Source organism: Carica papaya, chromosome 9, assembly GCF_054855325.1.
Source record: "Carica papaya isolate Zhongbai chromosome 9, ASM5485532v1, whole genome shotgun sequence".
In the NCBI taxonomy this organism is placed as follows: Eukaryota; Viridiplantae; Streptophyta; class Magnoliopsida; order Brassicales; family Caricaceae; genus Carica; species Carica papaya.
The window spans coordinates 436,915-462,023 of NC_142317.1; the positions used below are offsets into that span (position 1 = coordinate 436,915).

A 25,109-nucleotide genomic window follows, 5' to 3' on the forward strand; every position below is an offset into this window, starting at 1 on the left:
AGACATGGAGTTGTCTGGGCGTTGATTTTATTTTTGGATATTAAGAAAAATAATATTATTAATAAAAATTATTAATTAAATAAAATAATTTAAAAAATAGTGGAGAGAGAGAGACAGAGTGAGAAGTAAATTCCATGTAAATTTCCAACTTCCGTAATTCTTTTTTCTTTAATGTCTACTTGACTTGACTTAGTTTGATTCTATTATTATTTTAAAAAAAATTAAAAAAATAAATAATATATATATATTATAATTTAAATTTTATTTATCATTGTATACAAAACTTAAATTATAACCTTTTATATGTATTTATATTCAATTATTTCCCTTTTAAAAAATTTTGTATTTTTTTTATTTTCATACATTTTTAATTTTTAACTTTTAATTCGAAAAAATATGTTATTTACATATTTCGGTGACATAGTTACTTACGTTAAAAGTAAAATTTATATTCTTCTAAATTGAAAATTCTAAATTAAATAAATACGTCCAACGTACTAACTCAACAAGTACTTATTGATAGATGATGGTAAAATAAGAAAGTATATTTAATAATAATTTTATTTAAAAAAAATTAAAATAATAAATTATGGATTCCTTCTATAATTCTAATAAATTATAATGTTATTTTTTTAATTATTAATTATTTATTCATAAAATTTAAAAAATTTTGTAATTTATTTGATACCGTATATTTTATAAAATTATTTAATTATTTCAATGCGCGGTAAATATTGCATGCTCTTTCTAACAAAAGATTACTTGTGATAAACTATTTTTTTACTCGTATAAGATATTTAAAGTATAATATTTACAATAAAATATTATATAATTATAATTCGACGTGTTAATTTATTTGAATTGATTTAATTTTACGACATTAAATTTTGTGTAAAAAAAAAGCCCATAAATGTTATCTACATACATACATAAGTGAATAGAGTAACCTTATTTTAAACAAATATAAAGTAGTTAAACCTAACTTTTAATATATTATAATCATTATACTAATTTATCCCGCTAAATAATATACAACAATTTTAACTTATAATTTTTATTATAAAATAAATATTATATGTAACGGCCCCGGAAATTTAAAATGAAAATTATATTATAAATATCAAATGCGGAAGCGAAAACAAAATTTGATTAACATCCCTTACACTAAAACCAAAAACGTGCTCACAAAATATAAAAGATTAAACTAGCTAAAGGGGAAACTTGAAAGTAAAAACTACGAATGTGACTATGGAGTCCTTAGGCGTCCCCTTCGTCGTCTTCCTGCAGAACCGGCACGGGAACGATGTCCTCTTGATCTGAAATGATTAAATAAGGAATGAGCTACACTAGCCCAGTAAAGACATCACGATATCTCACCGTCACGGAGGTAAAGGTGGGTAGAAAACACAAAAAGACCAATGGAGCATAAATTACAACAAATCCTTTTATCGAAAATAAAACCTTTACCATTTACTTACCTCGGTGAAATTCATAAAAACAATATACGAAAGCAATAACATCATCGTCATCATGAAAACATATATATGAACTGTATAACATAATACCTATCACACTCTTCGTAATTCAATCGTTACACAACATATTTTCCTAATTCACCAGCCCACTAGTATCCATGGGGATCCATAGGGGTCCCGCTACCCGTTAATCCGTAACACTCGAAATCATATTCCAGGGCCGTCCCCATACCCCGTCCGGTATGGGCGCCAAAACATAGACCTCATTACCCCGCCCGGTATGAGGGTGAAACGGGCCGTCCCCATACCCCGTCCGGTATGGGCGCCAAAACACATAAGATCTCCATACCCTGTCCGGTATGGGAGACCACAATCCCGGTAGGGTTCCCTACGAACTCGGTCCGTCCACCATCTCCCAGGATATCTAGTCAGGCTGAACACATTATACAATTTCCATTCACATAATCTTTCATTCTCCTTTTTCCTCAGTCAGCATTATCAATCACATACAAACAAGCAAAACGATAATTTATGCCAAACAGACAACATATAGCATCAATATCCCGGTCATTCAATCCATAATCAATAAAATAGTAAAATATGCACACGAAACTATAAAATGAAAACATTGAACCTCATGCTGCATTTAAAACTGTAAAAAGGCCAAATAACAGTTAACCGACAAACACACTAGACTCGTGCTCCATTAGCGACCTTAAGTAATTTCACACATTCGTTGATTCACGAAATACCGTTTTATCATTTATTGGACTTTAAAATCGTGATAGGAAATAGGGTGAGGGGTCCTTACTCGTTTCGGGGTCCGAACACGGCTTCACAGTGCGCTTGCAGGCTGTCCTTAATTTTTCCTGAATTTTTCTCGGGGAACTGAAACGCACTACTGGTACCTGCACGTGTTCCAAAAAAATTCCAAATTAGGCCCAGGGCCCCTTTCGGCCCAAATCGCAACTCCGGCACGGCGGCTCCGCCGTGCTCCGGCGACGGCGCCGCCGCTGGTGGCGGTGATTCACCTCGGGTTGGCTGTTTTCGGCCGTTTCCGGCCGGATTCGGCCACACTCGCATCGGTCCCTGCGAGAAAACAACCCTAGGGCCCTCGGGGGGCCAAAAAATCACGGAAAAACGGAGCTTACCGGCGGCGGCGCACTCGGGTGCGGCGGCTCTCCGGCGAGGTTCGTGTTTTGGTGATTCGGCTCCGGTCAACCTGTAGAGAAAAGAATGGTGATCACGGTGATATAAAAATTGCATTAAACGGAGGCCGGGAAGGGCCTCATCGGAGGCAAAAACCGAGAAGGGGCGCGGCGGCGCCGCTGGGCTTCGGCCGTTTGGCCGGGATTTTGGCTCCGATTTGGCCACAGGAGGAATCAGCGTGGAAAAACGAGTCGGGGGTACGAAATTTACCTCGATCGGCGGTCGAAAATTTCTCTGGTGCGGCGGCGGGTGGCGGCGGCCGGCTTCTGGTTCGTCTTCTCCGGCGAGCGGTAGGCGGCTAGGGTTTGTGGTCTGGTGTGGGGGTTCTATTTATAACCCTTTGCCTTTTGATCTCAGCCGTCCATTTTGTTTTAATCTGGGCCGTCCATTTTTGATTAAATCTGGGTCGTCCGTGTGTTTAAATCTGGGTCGTCCGATCGCACGCTTGATCTGGACCGTCCGATCGCGCCCACGCGGATCGCCAACGTGGCCCTTTTTGGAACGACGTGGTTTTGCCACGTGGCAAGTCCCGTTTGGCCGGGACTGCTGACCGGGCCTGCTGACGTGGCTGCCGACGTGGCTTTTTTTTTTTCTCCTTCCTCCTTTCCGGGCGCTACAACTCTCCCCCCCATAAAGAAATTTGGTCCCCAAATTTGCCTCATTACTCTTGATCAAACAGATGAGGATATTGGGCCCTAAATTTTGATTCCAGTTCCCAAGTCGCCTCCCTGGGCGTGTGGTTCTGCCACATGACTTTTACAAATGATATTTCCCGGTTGCGGAGTATCCTGCTTTTTCGGTCCGTGATACTGACCGGTACTTCTTCATAAGACAAGTCCTCTCGGAGTGGAAGCGGTTCGTGAGTCAAGACATGAGAAGGGTCTGGATTGTACTTACGTAGCATAGATACATGAAACACATTATGAACCCGGGAGAGCTCAGGAGGCAGTGCAAGTCTGTAGGCAGTGGTACCAATCTTGTCTAAGATTTCAAAGGGTCCAATATATCTGGGGTTTAATTTTTCTCTCCTGCCGAACCTACTAATTCCCTTGAAGGGGGTGACTTTAAGAAACACCCGGTCGTCTTTCTCAAAGGCCAGATCTCTTCTCCGGGTATCGGCATAACTCTTCTGCCTACTCTGAGCTGTCTAGATGTTCTTCTTGATCTTAACTATCTTGGACGTGGTTTCTTCTACCAAATCCGAGCCAAACAATCTTCTATCGCCCACTTCTTCCCAACAGATCGGCGACCTACACGGACGCCCGTATAGCGCCTCGTATGGGGCCATGCCGATGCTTGCTTGGTAACTGTTGTTGTAAGCAAACTCTATTAGGGGTAGGTGGTCGTCCCAATGGCCCTCGGAGTCAATGACACAAGCTCGAAGCATATCCTCCAGCGTACGAATTGTCCTCTCTGATTGTCCATCGGTTTGGGGGTGGAAAGCAGTACTAAGAGACAGCTTTGTTCCCATAGCTTGCTGGAAACTATTCCAAAACCGAGAAGTGAATCTGGGATCCCTGTCGGATACCACTGTTACTGGAACTCCATGCAGTCTGACTACCTCCCGGATATACATTCTTGCCAACTTGTCCAAAGGATCAGTCATTCTGATGGCCAGGAAGTGGGAAGACTTAGTGAGTCGATCAACAATTACCCATATAGTATCATGTCCCGATCGTGCCTTGGGTAGTCCCGATACGAAGTCCATGGTGATATGTTCCCACTTCCACTCTGGAATCGATAAAGGCTAAAGTAACCCACCCGGGCGTTGATGTTCTGCTTTGACCTGCTGACATACCAAGCACTTAGATACGAAGTCAGCTATATCTCTCTTCATCCCATTCCACCAGAACCGAGGTCGCATAGTTTGGTACATTTTCGTACTTCCTAGATGCATGGCGAACCTTGAACTATGGGATTCTGTCATGATGTCTCTTATTAACTCACTGTCGTCTAGGACACACACTCTGTCCCTGAAACGAATCAATCTGTCGGCGGAGATCTGAAATTCTGAGCTCACTCCCTGTTCTGCACTCTTCTTGCGGGTTATTAGGGCGGGGTCGACTGACTGGGCTTCCTTTATTCTTTGGATTAACTCGGGTTGGACTGTTAGGTGGCCCAAACATGTGACTCTCTTCAGGTCTCGCAGGCGAACCTGCTGTGTAGCCCCAATGGACCTACATTCTGAAACCATCAGATGGGCTAGGGTGCCTGCACTTTTCCTGCTGAGGGCATCGGCCACCATGTTGCCCTTACCTGGATGGTATAGGATGTCACAATCATAGTTCTTGAGGAGTTCCATCCACCTTCTCTGACGCATGTTGAGATCCTTCTGGGTGAAGATATGCTTTAAACTCTTATGATCGGTGTAGATCTGAAAGGTCTCTCCATACAAATAATGGCGCCAGGTTTTTAAGGCGTGTATGATGGCGGCAAGCTCCAAGTCATGGGTAGGATAGTTCTTCTCATGATTCTTTAGCTGTCTAGACCCATATGCTATAATCTTTCCATGCTGCATTAGGACACAACCCAGGCCCAGATAGGAGGCATCACTATAAACTGTGTACCCCCCTGATCCACTCGGTAGAGCCAGCACTGGTGCAGTAGTCAGTCGCTTCTTCAACTCTGAAAAACTCCTCTCGCAGTTCTCATTCCATTCAAACCTTGTATTCTTCTTTGTGAGTCGGGTTAGAGGAGCTGCTAGACTAGAGAACCCTTCGACAAACCGGCGGTAATAACCTGCCATCCCTAGGAAACTGCGAATTTCCTTAACTGTTGTCAGCCTTTCCCAACCAAGTACCGCTTCAACCTTTTCGGGGTTCACCGACACCCCTTCCTTCGATATAACATGTCCTAGGAAGGCGGTTTGTTCGAGCCAAAACCCACACTTGCTCAACTTCGCATACAACTTCTTTTCCCTGAGTACCTGTAGGACTTGGGCAAGATGACGAGCATGTTCTTCCCTACTTTTTGAGTAGACTAAGATATCATCGATGAACACGATGACAAATTGGTCCAAGAATTCTCTGAAGATTCTGTTCATTAGATCCATAAAGATGGTCGGGGCGTTGGTTAGCCCAAACGGCATAACCAGGAACTCATAGTATCCGTACCTGGTTCGGAATGCCGTCTTGGGGATGTCTTCTGCTCTCACTTTTACCTGATGGTAACCTGGTCGTAGATCTATTTTAGAAAAGACCTGTGCACCCTGCAACTGATCGAAAAGGTCATCAATCCGGGGAAGAGGGTACTTGTTCTTAATTGTTACCTTGTTTATCCTTCTATAATCAATACACAGTCTCAGCGTTCCATCCCCTTTCTTTGCAAAAGTAACCCCGGCACCCCATGGGGAAATGCTGTGTCTAATGAAGCCACTGTTTTGTAGCTCAGTGATTTGTTTCCTTAACTCTTCCATCTCGATGCGGCTCATTCGGTAAGGAGCTACCGAGATGGGCTGGGTTCCTGGCTGTAAGTCTATGGTGAACTCGACCTCTCTGTCCCCTGGTAGACCGGGCAGTTCATCCGAAAATACGTCTGGAAAGTCTCGAACTACTGGAATCTCTTGGATACAAACTTCTTTCTTGGGTTTACCTAGTTAGGGAAAATACAATATCAAGGCACTAGGAATTAAGAAGAAAAGAATTTGTCATTAGGGAAAATCAGTACCGAATAATTTTATTAACTTGTAAATGGCTCCTTGTTGGGAGGATTAAATACAATCTTTTTATTAAAGCAGTCTATGGTGGCGTGATACGCCGCTAGCCAATCCATTCCTAGGATTACATCAAAATCCCCTGTGTCTAACCCTATCAGGTCTACCCTCAATTTCCTATCTGCTATCTCCACGGCACATGCCCTGTAGACAACCTCTCCTAGCAATGTCTCCCCCCCAGCGGTAGATACAAGCAATAATGAATCAAGTCTATCAGGTGATACACAAATTTTGGAAGCAAGAACATGTGAAATAAAAGAATGTGATGCACCAGTATCAAACAAAATATGAGCAATGTGGCCAGAGATAGTATACATACCATGTACCACGTCCGGGTCTGCGTCGGCATCCTTCTGGGTAAGGTTGTAAACTCTGCCCTGGATTGGAGGCCTCCCTTGATTCTGGTTCCTAGGGCACTCCCTCCCATAGTGCTAGGCACTGCCGCATATGCGACAGGTGTTGTTGAGGCGGTAGCAGGGTCGGTCCCCATGATCCCTGCCGCAGTACTGGCAGATCTTCCCACGTGCTGCCCCCATAGCCTGAGGAGGGGCCTGGATGGTAGGTCTGGGCCTCTTACTGGGTTGGACAGGCATGGTAGGCGCTGGCATGCGGAGCGGGGCTGAGGGTCGGGAACTTCCCACTAGTTGAGGGCGAGTGTCGAAGCTCCTTTCTATGATCTGCGCCTTTGCTAGGACTGCCGAATATGTCTCGAGCTCCATCACCAATAAGTGCTGTCTGATCGCCGGGCGGAGGCCCCACTGGAATTTCCTGGCCTTTCAGCCCTCATCCAACAATGTCTCCGGGGCATGTCGGCCCAGCTCCAGGAACTTGCGGGCATACTCCGACACTGTCATATTACCCTGGACCAATTGAGCAAATTCCATTTCCTTTAAATGTTGGATGTGTTTAGGGAGATACTCCGCATGGAAGGCCGCTAGGAACTGCTTCCAAGTAACTGGTACAGGCAGGGTGGCCCGCTTGAGCTCCCACCAGCGTACTGCTTCCCCTACCAGCATGTAGGAGGCAATGACAGCCCTCTGCTCAGGAACTACTCCCAAGGTCTCAAAAGCTCTCTCAGTCTCTGCCAGCCAGTATTGGGCCTCTTCGAACGAGGATCCACCTGAAAAAGTAGAAGGGTTCAGTCTCCTGTACCTCTCTATGAAGCTGGGGTCGATCAAGGAGGGAGTGGGGTCCCGAGGTAGAGGGACTGGGGCCGGCTGAGGGTGAACTGGGGGACCCTGTGGTGGCGCCTGCTGATGTGGTGGGGGCACTGGAATGTGCTGTGGCGGCACCTGTTGGTACTGTGGCTGTGGTACCGGATCGTACCGCGGCTGTGGTGCCGGGTGGTATCGTGGAGGAACAGGCTCCTGCCGGGGTGGCTCGGGATCAGCCTGCTGTAGCGGGGGCTCAACCTGCACTAGCGGAGGAGGTCCCGGTAACTCCCTTCTCTCCTCTTGCCTTCGCTGGGCAGCTGCGAGAGCCTCCACCATCTCGAATAGTCTATCTAAATCCTCCCGAATTGAATTATCTGGGACCGTTCGGTTTAGTGGGGGCCTTCCTCCTCATTTCTGTGTTCCTGCATTCACAAGGAATGATTGAGTAACAATATATCGGTGAGTATTTCTCTAAGGCACATTAGTGTAAGGGATGGGTCCGAGAAAATGCGGCTTTGATACCAACTGTAACGGCCCCGGAAATTGTATAATGTGTTCAGCCTGACTAGATATCCTAGGAGATGGTGGACGGACCGGGTCCGTAGGGAACCCTACCGGGATTGTGGTCTCCCATACCGGACGGGGTATGGAGATCTTATGTGTTTTGGTGCCCATACCGGACGAGGTATGAGGACGGCCCGTTTCACCCTCATACCGGACGGGGTAATGAGGTCTATGTTTTGGCACCCATACCGGACGGGGTATAGGGACGACCCTGGAATATGATTTCGAGTGTTAAGGATTAACGGGTAGCGGGACCCCTATGGATCCCCATGGATACTAGTGGGCTGGTAAATTAGGAAAATATGTTGTGTAACGATTGAATTACGAAGAGTGTGATAGGTATTATGTTATACAATTCATATATATGTTTTCATGATGACGATGATGTTATTGCTTTCGTATATTGTTTTTATGAATTTCACCGAGGTAAGTAAATGGTAAAGGTTTTATTTTCGATAAAAGGATTTGTTGTAATTTATGCTCCATTGGTCTTTTTGTGTTTTCTACCCACCTTTACCTCCGTGACGGTGAGATATCGTAATGTCTTTACTGGGCTAGTGTAGCTCATTCCTTATTTAATCATTTCAGATCAAGAGGACATCGTTCCCGAGCCGGTTCTGCAGGAGGACGACGAAGGGGACGCCTAAGGACTCCATAGTCACATTCGTAGTTTTTACTTTCAAGTTTCCCCTTTAGGTAGTTTAATCTTTTATATTTTGTGAGCACGTTTTTGGTTTTAGTGTAAGGGATGTTAATCAAATTTTGTCTTCGCTTCCGCATTTGATATTTATAATATAATTTCCATTTTAAATTTCCGGGGCCGTTACTAATCATACATTTTTACCCATTATATCCATTCGAATTAAGATGATCTAATAATATTAAACTATAATATATTAACAAAAATTTATCATAATTTTATTGTTGCGTCACCATAAATACATTCGTAAATTAAATAATATAATTCAAGTAAATCAAATAATATCACATATTCCTTCGTATTTGTACTTATAGTATTAATAAAAAAAAACTTTATTATATGTACATATATATTAATGGTCCATTGATAGGCTGAAGATTTAAGATAGGTTCAATTTAATAATCTTCAAGGCATAATAAATATCTCATTGTTTATATATGCTCTCATCTTATATCTAAAATCCCATGGCCAAGAATCCAAAAATTCCATGTTTCTTTTAAAATAGTAATGGAACCTTTATAAACTCTTTCCAACTCGTACAAAAATATCAATGCACTATTCTCCCATTATCTCATTCATTATATATTTATAGTAATCGTGTGAATATATATATATATACACTAATTTAAAAAATATATATTCTCTATTATTATAACTGTTGGCACAGAGTTAGACGATATTTATTCTCTAAGTACTGTCATTGTTTTTTTTTTTGAAAAAAAAAAAATCGCAATTCGTGGACTTTATACCTCTACGCGGCATTGCTCTGTCAGATTTTTATCCATTACAGAAAATTCTTTATTGTCTCCTGTAGGAGTTTGAGTCGTGTTTTAGTTCTAATGTAACTGATCATCCTCTTGGACCAGTTACTGATCATCGTCTTAATAAGCTATTGTTTCACTAACTAGATAATCAAACGTGAACTTCTTCTCATGCAGATTCCTCATTTTACTCCTCAGTCTACGGGAATTAGATATAAATGATAAATTACATATATATGTTGACTAGGCGAATGGTAATTTACACGAGATTTTTATTTTAGTTAAAATAAATAACCCACCTTCGTATAAATTAATTTTTATTGGTATCTGGTTTTTATTTTTTATTTTATCTTACATTGACCAAAAATAGAAGATATTTTTTAATTAATAAGAATAATAAAATATATTTTTCAAATGAAAAAATTCAATAACTTAAATTAAATATTAGTTTTTTTAAAAAAAAAAAAAACACGTTGAGAATTGAAGGGTAAAAAATTAGGGAAAGGGTGACGATGACGACGTCGTTGAGACGAAAAGGAAACTAAGAACGGGGAGGTGAATGTGGGCTAATTAGGCGCAACCGAGGTGTGGGTCCCGGTGGGTCCCCCCGAAAACTTGACCCCACTGCCCCCACAATTATCCTTGCACGTGCCTTGTTTATTATCATGTTCTGTTGGCGACTTGCTATTGGGACGCCGTCGGGGCTGCGAAGCCATCTCGCACGTGCCGTTATACTACCTAAACTATCAATTAAAATTAGTATATGGTAAAATATAGCTGTTACCAACTAATAAGCACGAAAAATACTATATATTATAATGTCAATAATTAAATCTAAAGCGTACGAAAAACCATTTCATGGTAATATAATAATTACTAGGAAAAATATTATATTATTGAAATTAATATATGCTTCCTTCAAAAATTTAAAAATATGCCACGTGTTGATAGTGACCGATTGAGGATCGATTCAATGTTAATGATGCTTTGCTTAAACATTTGAGAGATTTCAATTCTAGGAAAAGCTCTTCCAAATTGTAAGATTCCGCCATTTTATTTTATGTTCACACTTTTGGATTATTATAATATATATATATATATAAATATGTTCAATTTTTTGGTAACTATATTTTGGACCGACATTTTCTTGATGGGAATTATTTTATATATTATATGTAAGTATTTTTTAATTTTTAATTTTTAAGTTTATGTGCATTCATGCATGTAATTGTTTGAAGACAAAAAAAAAGGTTTTATTTTTATAAAATAATTAAAAATTAATAAATATTTTTATACTATATTTACGTAATTCGATAGTGTATTTATATTCACGAATAAAACTAATAATAAAAATATTTTACTATGATAAAAAAAATACATTATCAATAAATTAACGAACATATTTATAAAAAGATTAGTAGAATTTTTTACAAATAAACTTTTTTTAAAATATAAATTAAATATTTATCAGAATAAATAAATATAAAAAAAATATATAAAATATTTATTATAATATAAATAAATATCACTAAAATTTAAGATACATCAACAAATCTTCTCATTAGTTTAAATTTTCTCTATCATCAAGTCAGCTAACCATCTTGTCGTACCGTCTCGCCGACATGTTATCACTGGGATGCTGTTAAGTATTATATATTCCAGCTAAGTTTAGACTGCATCTAAACTTGCTATATGTTTTATGAATAAACTGACATCGGTCGTCAATTTCTTCACACGCAACACTAATAATTAAATCGAAACTTAAATTTTTATTCCGAACAAAAAATTACGTAACTAAGAAGTAAATATTCGTTTAGTTATCATTTAAATATTTTTATATTATATTATATTTATATTTATATGTAAAAATTTTGTATTTTAATATTCATTTCATTAGCAAAATATGTATATACATACAGACACATATATATATATATATAAATGTATATTATAATCATATCATATCAACTACATATATAATACAACAGGAAATAAAAACAAACTACCATAACCAAAATGAAAAGTCAACCAAAGAATTCAATACATGTCTAATAATATAATATATAAGCGAGTTGAAATATTGGCTTGACAATCTCCAAGCTGACCTTAGAGAATAAGTCAAGATATATATATATATATTTTTTAATATCAATAGATATTTTAGGATAGATATTTGTTGAATATATATTTTATATATTTAATTTCCTCCAAATATATATTTAAATATTTATATTTATTAGCAAAAAATATCTAATTCAAATAACATGATATTTCCCATGTACGAAAAAATATAGTTATATTTATTAATATATATATATATGTAGTAAATTATTACATACATACATATACATATATATATATATATGTAAACACGTTTTGTGGGCTATTAAAGGAGGAGGCCCATGGAGTTAAAATAACTCGGGCTCATCTCTTAGCGAAAAAGCCTTTTGAAGGGTTTGATTGTTATTTAAATTGAAATTTTACAAAGACGACATGTTCAGAATAATCTGAATTATTTTTGTAAAATTCATAAGCATATTGTTGAGAATATAAGTGTTATGTCCACGATCTAATTATTTGTGTAATATATTGAATACATTATTATTTAACAATTTATTTTAATATACGACAATAGTATTTTATTATCATATTTATTATCTTATCGTTCAATTTATGTGATAAAATCTTTAATTAAATTTATAAGTTTTATATCAAGATGGAGATATTGGTAATGAGAGTAAAAACTTTTATGATTTAATTTAAAATATTATTAATCGTTTGATCATCAAAATGAGACATTAATGATCCAGTAAGACTAATATATATGTAATAGTTTTTATAAAATAAAGATTAGTTAATCTCATTAACTAAATAACATATACGAATTATGCATATGGAGATATGATCATTGAACCGACTCAATTGAGAATTTTTAATAGTTAATATTACATTAAACTGTCAATAGAATATTCTCTTATTTTGATGAGATATAAGAATTTTTTTAAACTTGAGATCATCGTATTAATTGATAAGTAATTTATTATATTTTAACTCTGAATACATATAGTCATAAAATTGTAGTTGAAATGATATTGGGTGTGATTAAATACATGTAAAATTAATTATTAATTAAGACAGAATCTGTTAACTTTGATAATAAGTTTAAACTCTATGTTATAATTTATTATAATAACTAAATTAAGATTTTGGCAAAAAACAGTTGAATAAAAAAATAATATAGTTTCTTATGTAATTTATTAGACAATTATAATTGACATGAAATATAATTGGTTACCTATTGAGATTTGACGGTTAAATCATATTATAGGGTTCACCCGAAGTAATAATGATAGAATGAAGTATTATATATTTATTTAGCAGGTTCTTCAGAATAATTATACATTTTATACTATTTGATCGTAAAAATGTATTGCTAGATGTCAATTTTAATTAGTAAATTAATTTGATCAATTTACTACCGGTTTAGTGTTTAACCTATAGGGTCGCATGTTAACGAATGGTTTAACTTTTGCTGAATAGATTAATTATTTTAATTATTTGAGAATTAAATTAGATAATTTAATTTAATTAAATAAATAAGATATTTAGTTTAAATAAAATATTATAATATTTTTTTGTTAGCATTAAAAATATAATTAATATTTGAAATAAATTAATTTTTTTTTATTTTTAAAATAAAAATTTAATATTTATATTTTTTTAATTATTATATTATTAATATAATAATATAATCTGTGTAATTATTATAATAATTTATATTATTGTAAAATTTAATTTAAAATTAAATTGATTCATAAATTTATTTTATTAAATATTAATAACTAATATATATATATATATATATATATATATATATATGAGATATATATATGTAAATATTTGAGGGTTAAAAAAAAAATTGGATGAATCCAAATAAATTTGTAGGGAGAGTCTAAAAGAAACTCCTCCACCCATGTCACTTACATATATATATATATATATATATATAATATAAGTGTGGAGGTTTTGAAAAAAGTGTGGATAAGAGAACCAGAAAAGGTCGCCCCCCATTTTGCCGTTAAAGGTTTGGGAGAAAATTTTAACACATTAATTTATTATTCGCGCTTTCTGTTAATTAAAAAATTAAACAATAAAAATTAATTTTAGTGTGAATATACACAAAGTATTTATATTTTTAAACAATTTTAATTTAAAAATTTGTTATCAATTATATTTTAAACTTAATTTTTAACCTATAATATAATTTTTAAATACAAATAAATTAGATTAAATTATTTTTTATCGTATTATGTTCATATTATAATCCATTACGTATATATATATATATATATAGTTATAACTTTATTTTATAATTTACATTTCCTCTAAGAAATTTCATATTTTACCATGCAACAACCTGGTAAATTCTCTAATTTACAGCTTTTTCCATGAATTTTTTTTTTTTTTTTTTTTACATTTATAACCCAAAAAGTTGATCTTATTAAAATTTTCACACTGAAAATATGAGGAACAATTGATACATCATCATCTTATGAACATCAAACCAATGGCAGTGACTAAAAGAGTAGAAGGAACTCCAAATTTAAGGTGCTTCCAGAAAGTTAAGGTGTAACTCAGATGAGGTGCTCGTCGAGCTTGTTCGCAGACTATCAGATTGGCCGCCGACCCTAAAAGGGAGAGGTTTCCGGCGATCGTACTCACCCATGCTAAGATCAGCCATGCCTTCTTTTCATCGGCCGCAGAAATTGCAGCCGCCGATGCAGCAACTCTTCCTCCAAGCAAGAGCACTAGATTAAAAAGAAAAAGACTTGAACTTTAGAATCTCAATCTCATTGCATTCATGGCTATCATAAGCTAGGAGTATGCATCATAGACCGTGAAAATTAAGCGGTTTTGGTCTCTGGATAGGTTGGTCTATATTTTCTTGCAAGCCATTCACCCAAAAAATGAGACAAATGTATTTGCATTACATGTATATATATGTACATGGATATATTTATGTATGTTGAGCAAGAATTCCTGGAGGTAGCTGGTATGCATAAGGGAAAACATCAACCTACCAGTTGGGACATTCGAAGCCAAGTTTGATAGGAGGAGTATGACCAGGGCAAGAACTACTACTCCACTAGCGTGATTAATCTTTGCGTGAGGTTCCATCAAATCCCATAAGGCGCTAGGAATTCCAGTTTTGTTGAAGCCATCAACGGTTATGAACATCCCACAAAAGAAAATTAGAAGTGAATAGGATACCTGGCCCATCACAATATACAATTGAAATGAGAATATGTTCTCAAATAAGCAATCGACCTTTCCAATTCCCCGTTAACATTTTTTATTATATTTCGAACTTTTAAATCTACAATAACTGATCGAAATACTTCGTGTGAATTTTCATTTTACCTCTATTCTTTTACGTGTTACGAAAACTAGAAGTGTAGAGCTCAAATTCTAGTTCCCGCTCCCGTTTTGCTAATTAATTTCAACGCAATCAATCGTAAGTTCATGCTCAATCTATATTTTCAATCTATTAAACTTGTCCACGAAGAAATGAATCGATATCTAAGTTATGAAAAATATTATACTATTTGTGATGATTGGTTTCACTTGGTTATTTCACAAGATCGAACTATCCTTTAATGCGATCAATTTGGTAACGAGAATAGAGGTTTACCTTTTCTAGGCATGGCCGAGCATCTTTGAAATCAAGAACAATGAGAGCAAGAGCAGCAGTGATTGCAGTCCAAGACATGTTCAGACCCATAAGCAAAGAAATCAACATGCCTATAGTAACAAGATAAACACATGATTTCCAAAACAATCTTTTCCACCTCATTGTTTTGGTTTCCTTTTCATCGAAAGACTGAAACGAAAACGCATCCGTAAAGGATTCCATGGATGTTTCATTCTTTTCGGTCTCATCTCTTTTCTGCGAAGATACATCACTAGTCACATCTTTTGATGCACTCGAGTTCCTTGCGGACTCAAAAGCACTACTAGATGATCTGTTTATTTCACTCTCACTCAAACCATTTCGGTTCCTAATCGAATGATCTACGTGGCCTGTGTTGATATTCACATTAGAAGATCCCTGTGAGTTAATAAAGGTCAAATCTTGAGAGTTCAATGATGATAAATGTGACATCGTTGCAGGAGAAAATCGATGAGAGGTCACATCTTCATTTGCTACAACTTCAGAAGTTGCATCCTCTTCATCCTTACGAACAGATAACAACTTCCAATACATACAAAGAAGAATCAAAGCATTCATGACAACTCCCATGAGCATTGCAGGGAGAATTCCAGTAACAAATTGCCCAAACGAAATCCCACTTTGCACAGCTATAACCAGATTCTGAGGGTTACCGATTGGAGTAGCCGAAGAACCTATATTGGCACTTGAAGCAAGAGCAAGCAGAAATGGATGAGGGGGAAGATTCTGTTGTCTTGCTATTTTCAACACAAATTCAGTCAAAACAACACAAGAAGTATCATTGGTGAAAAGGGCACTTGAAATGGCAGAAATCAAACAGATTCTGAAAAGCAAGTCCTTGTTTCCTCTACTCTTCCAGGCTAATAACTTGCCCAAATATTTGAACACATCTGCACGTTCGAGATAAACACTGACAACCATTGTCCCAAAAAGAAGACCCAGAATTGGGAGATCAATAGCAGCATAGGCCTGATCTGGGGTTATCACCCGGAATAAGACCATTAACATGGCTCCAAGGAGGGAACCTGCTGTTCTCCCAACTGGTAGAAAAGGGATAGCAGGGAAAACAGCCAATACCCAGAAGATTCCAAAAGCTACGGAACCAAGAACCAGCTTTACTGTAGGTGCCATGGCCATTTTCTTCAAGCTTTGGTAAGCTGAAAGCCTGAAATTGTTTTTGTTAACTTAAAGACCCAAGAGATTGATTATTTAAGCTCCAAAGACGATTCCATTTCAGTTTTTCACTGGTTCCTGTAGCAGGAAAACATTATTGGATATTATCGTCACAGATTCTACACTAAAAATAACATCAAGAAACTCAAACAGAATAGCAGATTCTTCTTGGAACAGTAATCAAACAGCTGGACTGCATAGAATTCAATATAAATCAACTGCTCAAGCATAGTCCACCCACGGGACCATGGCATGTTTTTGTATAGATACAAATTCAAGAGACAGAAAACAAAAAACTAAAAACAGTCAATTGTTAACATTAACAAGGCAGAAGAATGATACAAAACAACTATACTTCCATGTTCATTCCAGAGAAAACTCCATAACCAAAGAAAAAAGAGTGACTCAGAATTTCTCAATCCTAACAAACAATACTCAATAATTCCTAATAGTTGACAAATCTGAGTAAATTCCAGAAAACCCAGGTGCCCAACACTCACTACTTCCTCCCGCACACAAAACAAATCTCACCTGAGCTCCGACGCAATGAAGTTAATTCAACATATAGAAATAATAAGATTAGAAAACCCTTGTAATTCTGCATGCAAAAGAGAAAAAAGCAGCTCCCTTTCTGGCACTTTGCTTTATTTTATGGATTACATGTGGATTAGATTTCCAAATTTGTTTTATTAAACTTACTTTTTGTTTCTGGTTAGAAACTCACAAGGGAGAAAAGTGGATCACAAAGAGCAAAACTTGACTAGCTTTACATCTGAAAGAGAGGAACTTTTTCATGGCTGATAACATCCACGTGGTCAATGCAATCAACAGTCATGAGCCTGGTGCCTACTGGACTCCATTTGGGAATCTGCCAGCATAATTTTTGGCGGCTTCTGGATCTGATAATTGCTACAGCATTTTTATAAGCTCCTTCGTTATTAAAAAAAGACCAATTTTTCCTCTCAAAAATTTCAGTTTTCATTTTCCTTAGTTTAATTTCCACAAATTTTTGGTCTTTCATGATAAAAATTAATATATATATATATAATTCATTATTATTATAATATTGAATAGTGCAAATGGAATAATTTACTTCTACAATTTTCTCAAAGCCTGAATTTGAAGCCAAGAAGTAGATGCCATTATTAGTTAATTACTGTTTTATTGTCATCATTGCATATAAGTAATTCCCTTTACTGTAATATTGCTATTTATGGATGCCCATAAACAAATGAATCACCATAAACTTAAAGCTTATTAGTTTACTATTCAACTTTAAACTTAGACTAATGCATGCAAGAATCTATATATATATATATAGATAAAAGTATTCCTCCATATAGATTTGATGGGTAACTATGAGATATACATACATATATATATATATATTATATGCATGTGGGTGTATCCATTCATGATTGAGAGAAGATGGGTGACCCACGAGGCTCTAAAGTCAAAGTTCTATGAAACTCAATTTAAGAATGGTCAACCTAAAGTTTTAGCTTAAACTCGTGGTCCAAATTCTTGTATTGGCTGATATGAATCATGAGCCACGTAAACTAATATAGCATTATATATGTATATGTATATGTATATATATATGTATATATTTGTGCTAAATAAAAATTTAATATCTAAATTACTACCTCTTGTGCTTTATCGCATTTATTATTAATTTTTTAAAATAATTTTAGCAAAATTAATAAATACACCAAATACAATTTAAAGGATGGTGTTATCACAATACATAATTAAATAATTTAATAACTATAAGTTTACATATTTGTATACTTTAAAATATGTTAAATATATTGTAATTTAATTACTATTTTCATGTACTAATTAGAGTTTTAGTACTAACCCAAAAAAATTAGTTTAAAAATACTAATATGGGCAAACAAAATTCCAAGCTTACATCATTAATTTATTATTTTTTTAAATCAAAGTTTTATTAATTTTAGTAGGAAAGATAATATTTTCTTTTTTAATTATTATTTGTGGAGGAGATTTATTGTAGAAACAAAAAAATAATAATAATTTCTTAAAAGGGTCATGTCCCATTGATAGATAAGTTGTCACTTCATAAATTTATTTAAAATTAAAAAAATAATTATTATAATTTATTATAAGATTTCAGATCTAAATACCACTAATTAAATAATTTTTTTAAATATAAATTTTCAAGTTCTAAAATTTTAAATTTATAATAGTTGTATGATTTGAAATTTTATATAAAATATAATAATCACATTTTTTTTTAATATATGAAGACAACAAGCTTAATACTTTAATATAAAAAAAAAAATTGATAAGAAACCTTGTAAAAAATAATGCGAAAAAGTATAACTTAAAGTTTTTTCTAAAATGAAAAGACAACTTTGACTCCACATGCATATATATATATATTATATTATATGTATCTCTCCTAAATCATTGAGGCATTTTTTAATTCCAATACATATAATAAGTATACAATTATTTATAGCACTTGGGTCTTATACCAAACTATATATATATATATATTTGCCATTAATTAAATGAATATAATGCACAAGTTTCTAATTCAATACAAAAGTGTGAGCTTGACACATGAACTATAAGCTCTTGTTAAAAGGGTAATTGAATTTTGTTTTTGAAATTCAATTACCCTACAATTAATTATACGAAATCAGACTTACTGATATATAAATATATATATATATATACATACATACAGATATATATATATGTATATGCATATGTATATGTATTTCTTCTATGAAGTACAGAATAGGGGTAGAGTCAACATCTGTTGTTTTGCACAGCAAATATGTAGGCCATGTACATGGACTTAGTTTGTGAGGCTGTGACCTAACTGAAGGCCACATTACTTATTATCTTATCCTTCGCCAACCATAAATGGTGCTGGCATCAACTATACATAGATATGTATACATGATATATATGCATACTTCAATGCATATCAGTAGGGATAATATGCCCTACAAAAATATTTGTCCACCAATAAATTCATATCAATTTATCACCCACTACACCAAACTTCTTTCCCCATCTTCACTGATTCATCAAGAGCTGGACATGGATTGATAAACAGTTGCCAGAGCTGGACATGGACATGGATTGATAAACAGTTGAAATATCTAGAGATAATACATCTCTGTCTCTCATCTACGAAGCATTTCAGTGAGTGACAGACCTATACAAGAAGTGCAGGGAGGATAAACCCACATCCAAACTAAAAGGAGTCCAAGAATTTCTCAAGATCAACTTTCTTATTATTACAAAGAGACAGATAAAAATAACTCACAAGACAAATACCCTATACGGCGAATGCTCTGTTTCGTATAACATCAGGTATAGAAATTTTAAAAGAATGATCTACTGATGACCAACTACTGATCCTCTGAACTATTTCCTCTTTGGGTTCTTCTTTTGGTCATAAAGTTTTGAACTTTATCCATTTCCCTGATCCCAGCCGAGCTGTGTGGCTATTAACAGAAATAACCTTCGGATTTACATCTGGTAGGCTAGTGTTTCTAGCACTCCAGAAATGTACTTATAGTTCATACCTAGAGAGTGGTCCAATGTTAGCTAACCTCTGATTGCAGCATGGGAAAGAAAGTCCAGTTGCTCGTTGGCCTATCGTCTTTCCCAGCAACCTTTTCGTTCGCCCACCATTCATTAGGCTTCTCAGAGAAATCTTCTTTTCTGTTATGAAAGTTAAATTCTTTGCTTGACCCAAGAGTAATTGATCGATGCTTTTGATGGCAATTTTCCCCTTCCACTGCTCCCAGAGGTTTATCGGATATCTTAGCAGAATTTTCTGTGCCTTGCGACACATAATGGTTCGGACTATCTGTTAAAATTGGATCCGTATTCCTTCCAGCTTCCAACACTTTGTCCTGTTGACAGTTTAATGTAGTTCTAGCTGATGCTACCGACTTGTTCTCAAGACAACGGGCAACCTCTTCACCGCTCAACTCAAAAGAGAGTCTGTGATCAACCATTGTTTCATCATTCTTAGATCCATTTTCTGAGTTTGCAAGGGAAGCCACCTCTGAGATTTGATTCTCCAAAGGAAAAGCATCTCGTGAGGCAGGTCCCGGACCATCAGGAGTTAAAGTTCCTGAACCCAGCCTTGAATAGAGCCCTATACCATCAGGAGTCAGAGTGCCTGAACCCAGCCTTGAACCGTGGCCAACAGGTGTTAAAGATCCAGAACCTAGCCTCGAACCCCATTTACGAGTAGTAAAATGTTCAAACCCTATAAGTTTAGGAGCTTCACCCATTCTGAACTCAATAATTGGGCGCTTATCAGGGAAAGGAGAAGAAGTTCCAGAGTTAGAGACTACTGAGCCTGGTGATATAAGATTGCCACCGGGACTTCCAGGGTAAAACTGATGAAATTCATAATGGGATAACATGAATTTCTGATTGCTTCCACTGTTTCTTCGAGCACGCTCCAATGAAGATGTCAGAAGCTGAGCAAATGGAACTTCAGGAGACGAAGGCGTTGTCTGTTGAACAGACTCAGGAGGAGGGGTGAAAGGAGCTGTGGATGGTTCAGTTGTGAAAGCAGAGAAAACAGGCGGTGTTACTGGCTGAGTTTCATTTGCATAAGGGCCTATAGTGAAGATTGATGCAGGTCCACCAGGGGAATAAGCATTGACTGAAAGAGAAGTAAAGGAGAGCAGACCAGCAGGTGACTGAGTAGCTGATGGAGGATCTGATTGGAGAAATGATGCAGGAGATGAGGGAGGGGCGATAAAGGGTAGCACCATGGCAGGAGAGTGAGTCACATTTTCAGCAGGGGAGACTGAAGCTCCTGTTACCGGAGGTTCCGGAACAAGGACAGCATGCCCAATTCGCTTACTGTTCTTATGGGATCCAAAACACCAGTATAAACTCCAGCAGCCTCCCCATCTTCTTTTCTGTAGTTAAACAAAAATCCTTACGTAATTTATATTGAAACTTGGAAAGCATAGGAGTATAACTCGATTCAACACAACCCAGAATAGTTGGTCGAGATTAGAGAAAAGATAAATAGTTACAGCAGAATGCAAAGCCATAAACAATCATACTATGAAAAATCAGCAGTAATCATCATGGATTTTTTTATATAAATAACTAAATCAAACCAAAACAGAACTGGATCATAATGCACGGTGAAGAAGCAAATACAATAAGACTTGACAAAGAACTATTTAACGAATCATTCTCGATTTTCAGGCAAGATATATTAAAACATTTGCTATAAGAAAGAATGGGTAACCTTCACATTCATCATTAGTCCTGACCCTTGAAAACATGATACAGAAAATATGCTCAAATATATATTAAAGCTATCAAGTTTCGTACTTTCTGCAATAGATTAAATGCGGCTTAGCTTAAACAAAAGGGACTATGCAGTGGGATCAGAAGCACTTGAGTATTGAAGCAATTTGAAATAGTGATCCAGAAAGTAGGCAGGGTTGACAACACATGATTCACCAAATTTGTAAAAATATAACCGGAAGGAGCTGAAAAATCATTGACGGAGAAAAAGAAACTGTCAAAAAAAGGCTGGAAAACTGATCTGTAGCTTTCTCGGTTCAATTCGCCATGATGGTCCAAAAGGTATAAAGGAAATCTTAATGTTGAATTTTCTGTGCTGGAGCAAATAAAGCTAAAACTTTCACCAGATTGAGGCTAACCCAAGTATATATTTACTCGCTTGATGAGAATGATCCCAACGAAGAAAGCAAAAAAAAAGCAAAAGAAAAAGTAATAATAAGATCCAACATTCATTTTCTTTCTCTCTGAAAAAAAAGTTGAACAGATAGCCAGACAGCCTAAGAAATTTCCAGCCAATCACACCAAAAACAAAACCGAAGATGGATTTTTCACTTAAAGCCAGACATCACAGAGCACAACACCCAAGATTCAACTTCCTTTTCTTGATTAGCCAACACTAATTTCCCCCAAACAACTCATGATTAAGAAAAAAAGGTTAAGTTTTAGCTTCCCTTTCATTATTTTCTCGGCCACCAAACAGAGCCGGTCACCAAATCTTGAAAACACACACCACCCAACATAGAGCTCCAAACATATTCATACAGACACAAACATCTCCCTCCTGTTTGTGTTCACAAATATGCTCACGTACCTGAACGGTGGTGGGTTGGACCCGAGACTCGGCAGAGACGATGGCAGAAGCAGCGGCGTTTATAGTCTCGACGCTGTCGTTCACGTTCCTCATCCTCGATTGTCGTGAAGCCGCAAAACGCCGGTTTGATGTAATAACATCAAGGTTAGTGTTTTACACTGTTTGATCTCAGAGAAAAAACCCAGAAGAAAATCAAAAAGAAAAAGTGAAGAGAATACTGAGAGAAAGGAGAGAACTGGAAAGAAAGCTGAGACTTTTTTTACAAATCCAACTTTTCTTCTCTTTCTCTTCTTCTTCTTCTTCTTCTTCTTCTTCTCTTTCCGGTCCAATTCCTCTCCAGTCGTTATCCTCCAGTTTTCATCCATTTTACACATTTAGTCGTTGCCATGTCAGCTCGAAGAGATGGTTGGGACCCACCCGTCTCCCTATTTTCTCCTAATTAATTTTTAATACCAAAATATTTCCTTTTTTTAACCAAATTATTTTGGAGCTTTTATAATTCAATCACTTAATTCATTAAATTAATTTAAAAATAAATAAATAAATCTCAGCGCATGAAAATTTAATAAATAAAATATAAAATTAAAATTTAATTTGTAACGCTTATTTAAATTCATATTTCCCCAACGACATTCTAATTTCTAAACGCGTCCTCGTCGTTGCAGCTTAATTTTGTCAGTCCGTGCGAGAAATTTACCGGTGGGACCCACAATAATGACGTGGCAATTTCCGTCCAATGGAAGATGACAGAGTGGAAACAACCTCCTTTGCTTGCTTCGTAATTAAAAATATTTTTATTATTTTTATTCGACATTCCGTTATTTTAATTAATATTAATATTATTTTATATTCAATTACCCTCTTCTTTTGCACGAATTTACCGTAAAGCCATTCAGTTATGGCGAGAAGGAACGAGACAAGAGACGAGGTGCGAGATACTCGTGAATTAAAAAAAAAAAAAAATTTGTTTGTGTTGGGTGGGTAATTAGTTTGGTCTGCGTGGGCTGTCTTGTCCCTTAGCGAGCCGTGGATCTCGTGACCGTATTCGGTGTGGCTCACCCTCGTCCGGTACTGCGGGCCACGCGGAAGTCAACTCTCAAGATGCAGCTTCGACCGTCCGATTAGATGACCAATAGTCTCTGATTGTAATTTCGTGACATCAGTGAGGGTACTTTGGACAAATCGAAATTTAGAATTTAAAATTAATTTTTCCTCGCTTTATAACGTGGCAACTTTATGTATAAAAAAAAATTAAAAATTAAAAAAAAAAAAAGGAGGAAAGATGTGCACGTGTGCGCACACCCACTTGCTCGATGGGGTTTGTGCGCCACCCCTCGTGCACGAGACAACGACTCTCTCTCTCTCTCTCGGACGATGACGTCACATCCATAACCTCCTATCTTTTGGTCTAATTAACCCATCGAAACCTCTCTCTATTTAGAAAGGTAAAAAAAAATTAAAAAAAATTACTGTTTTACCTTTTCATTGGTAATTTAATTTAAAAATTTTACTATTTTTTAATAAAATATAATTATAATTTAATGTAATTAAAAATAAATTAGTGGGTTAACATTTACAGTTTAAGCTAATGATGACTAACTTTTTTGGGTCCTCTCCCACACTAAAAGAGAGAAACGAGGTTTTGTTGGAGTTAAGATCTTGAAAAGCCTAAAAAAGGAAACCTTGTTTTTTACCCGCTAAAAGACGTTACTTATTACCTTTTTATAATTACATTACTGCCACTCTTTTTTCTTTTTCACCTTTCCATATTGTTTAAAAATTTACATTACTATGCGTCATGCGGTGGAATCTTTCGAATTAATACGATACTTTAAAAATTAATTTTTTCTGACGATAAAATTTTAAAAAAATAAAATGACGAACTTATGATTCGAAGAACATAATCGTATTTTATATCGATAAATTTTTACGATTCTCGTTTCGATAATCGTAAAACAAAAATATTATAAAAATAGTATTTACACGTTACAAGTTCATACTTAAACTCAATTCATTAAAATTCAATATTATTTGACTGTATTCGATCGCTTTTAAACATGACTATTAAATTAATAGTTTGATACGTATATCAAAATTCACATTAGATTCACGTATCGAAAAAAGTCTAACATAATCATGTTCTTCGAGGGCCGTAATTCGTATATTTAATTTTTTAAAAATTTTATAAATAAAAATTCCCGATAACCCACAAATAATGTTTTTGAGTTATTATAAATTATTTATAAATAATTATTATAAATAAAATATTACTCAAAATAATAATATTAGAATAACAGAAAGACTTCTGTATCTAATGATTGTATTATCTAACAGTACTTACAACTAAAAATTCTTAGTTCGTAAAATCAATATAACCATGGGAATCTTATATATATATGTGTGTGTGTGTGTGTGTGTGTGTGTGTGTGTATGTGTGTGTATGTATATATATAAAGAGATTAAATTGATGAGAACAAGAACAAGA

At 35.8% G+C, this 25,109-nt stretch overlaps 2 protein-coding genes across 4 annotated transcripts; both read right to left on the reverse strand.

Moving 5' to 3' along the window:
- Positions 1 to 14,016: 14,016 nt before the first annotated feature.
- On the reverse strand, positions 14,017 to 17,360 carry LOC110810380 (Divalent ion symporter). Of its 3 annotated transcripts, none has more exons than XM_022036542.2 (4): positions 17,204 to 17,360; positions 15,268 to 16,557; positions 14,657 to 14,846; positions 14,017 to 14,383 (listed from the first exon to the last, which is right to left on the reverse strand). In XM_022036542.2, the coding sequence occupies exons 2-4, from the start codon at positions 16,441 to 16,443 to the stop codon at positions 14,121 to 14,123; spliced, it is 1,629 nt and encodes a 542-aa protein (XP_021892234.1). In that variant the 5' UTR covers positions 16,444 to 16,557; positions 17,204 to 17,360; the 3' UTR covers positions 14,017 to 14,120. The 3 variants fall into 3 exon arrangements, with proteins under 3 accessions (XP_021892234.1, XP_021892233.1, XP_021892232.1); XM_022036541.2 differs by having other exon boundaries at positions 17,179 to 17,359; XM_022036540.2 differs by lacking the exon at positions 17,204 to 17,360 and adding an exon at positions 17,011 to 17,172.
- A 2,202-nt stretch (positions 17,361 to 19,562) lies between these two features.
- On the reverse strand, positions 19,563 to 22,971 carry LOC110810343 (hydroxyproline-rich glycoprotein family protein). The gene is made up of 2 exons (XM_022036494.2): positions 22,625 to 22,971; positions 19,563 to 21,410 (listed from the first exon to the last, which is right to left on the reverse strand). The coding sequence occupies exons 1-2, from the start codon at positions 22,715 to 22,717 to the stop codon at positions 20,067 to 20,069; spliced, it is 1,437 nt and encodes a 478-aa protein (XP_021892186.1). The 5' UTR covers positions 22,718 to 22,971; the 3' UTR covers positions 19,563 to 20,066.
- Positions 22,972 to 25,109: the final 2,138 nt, after the last annotated feature.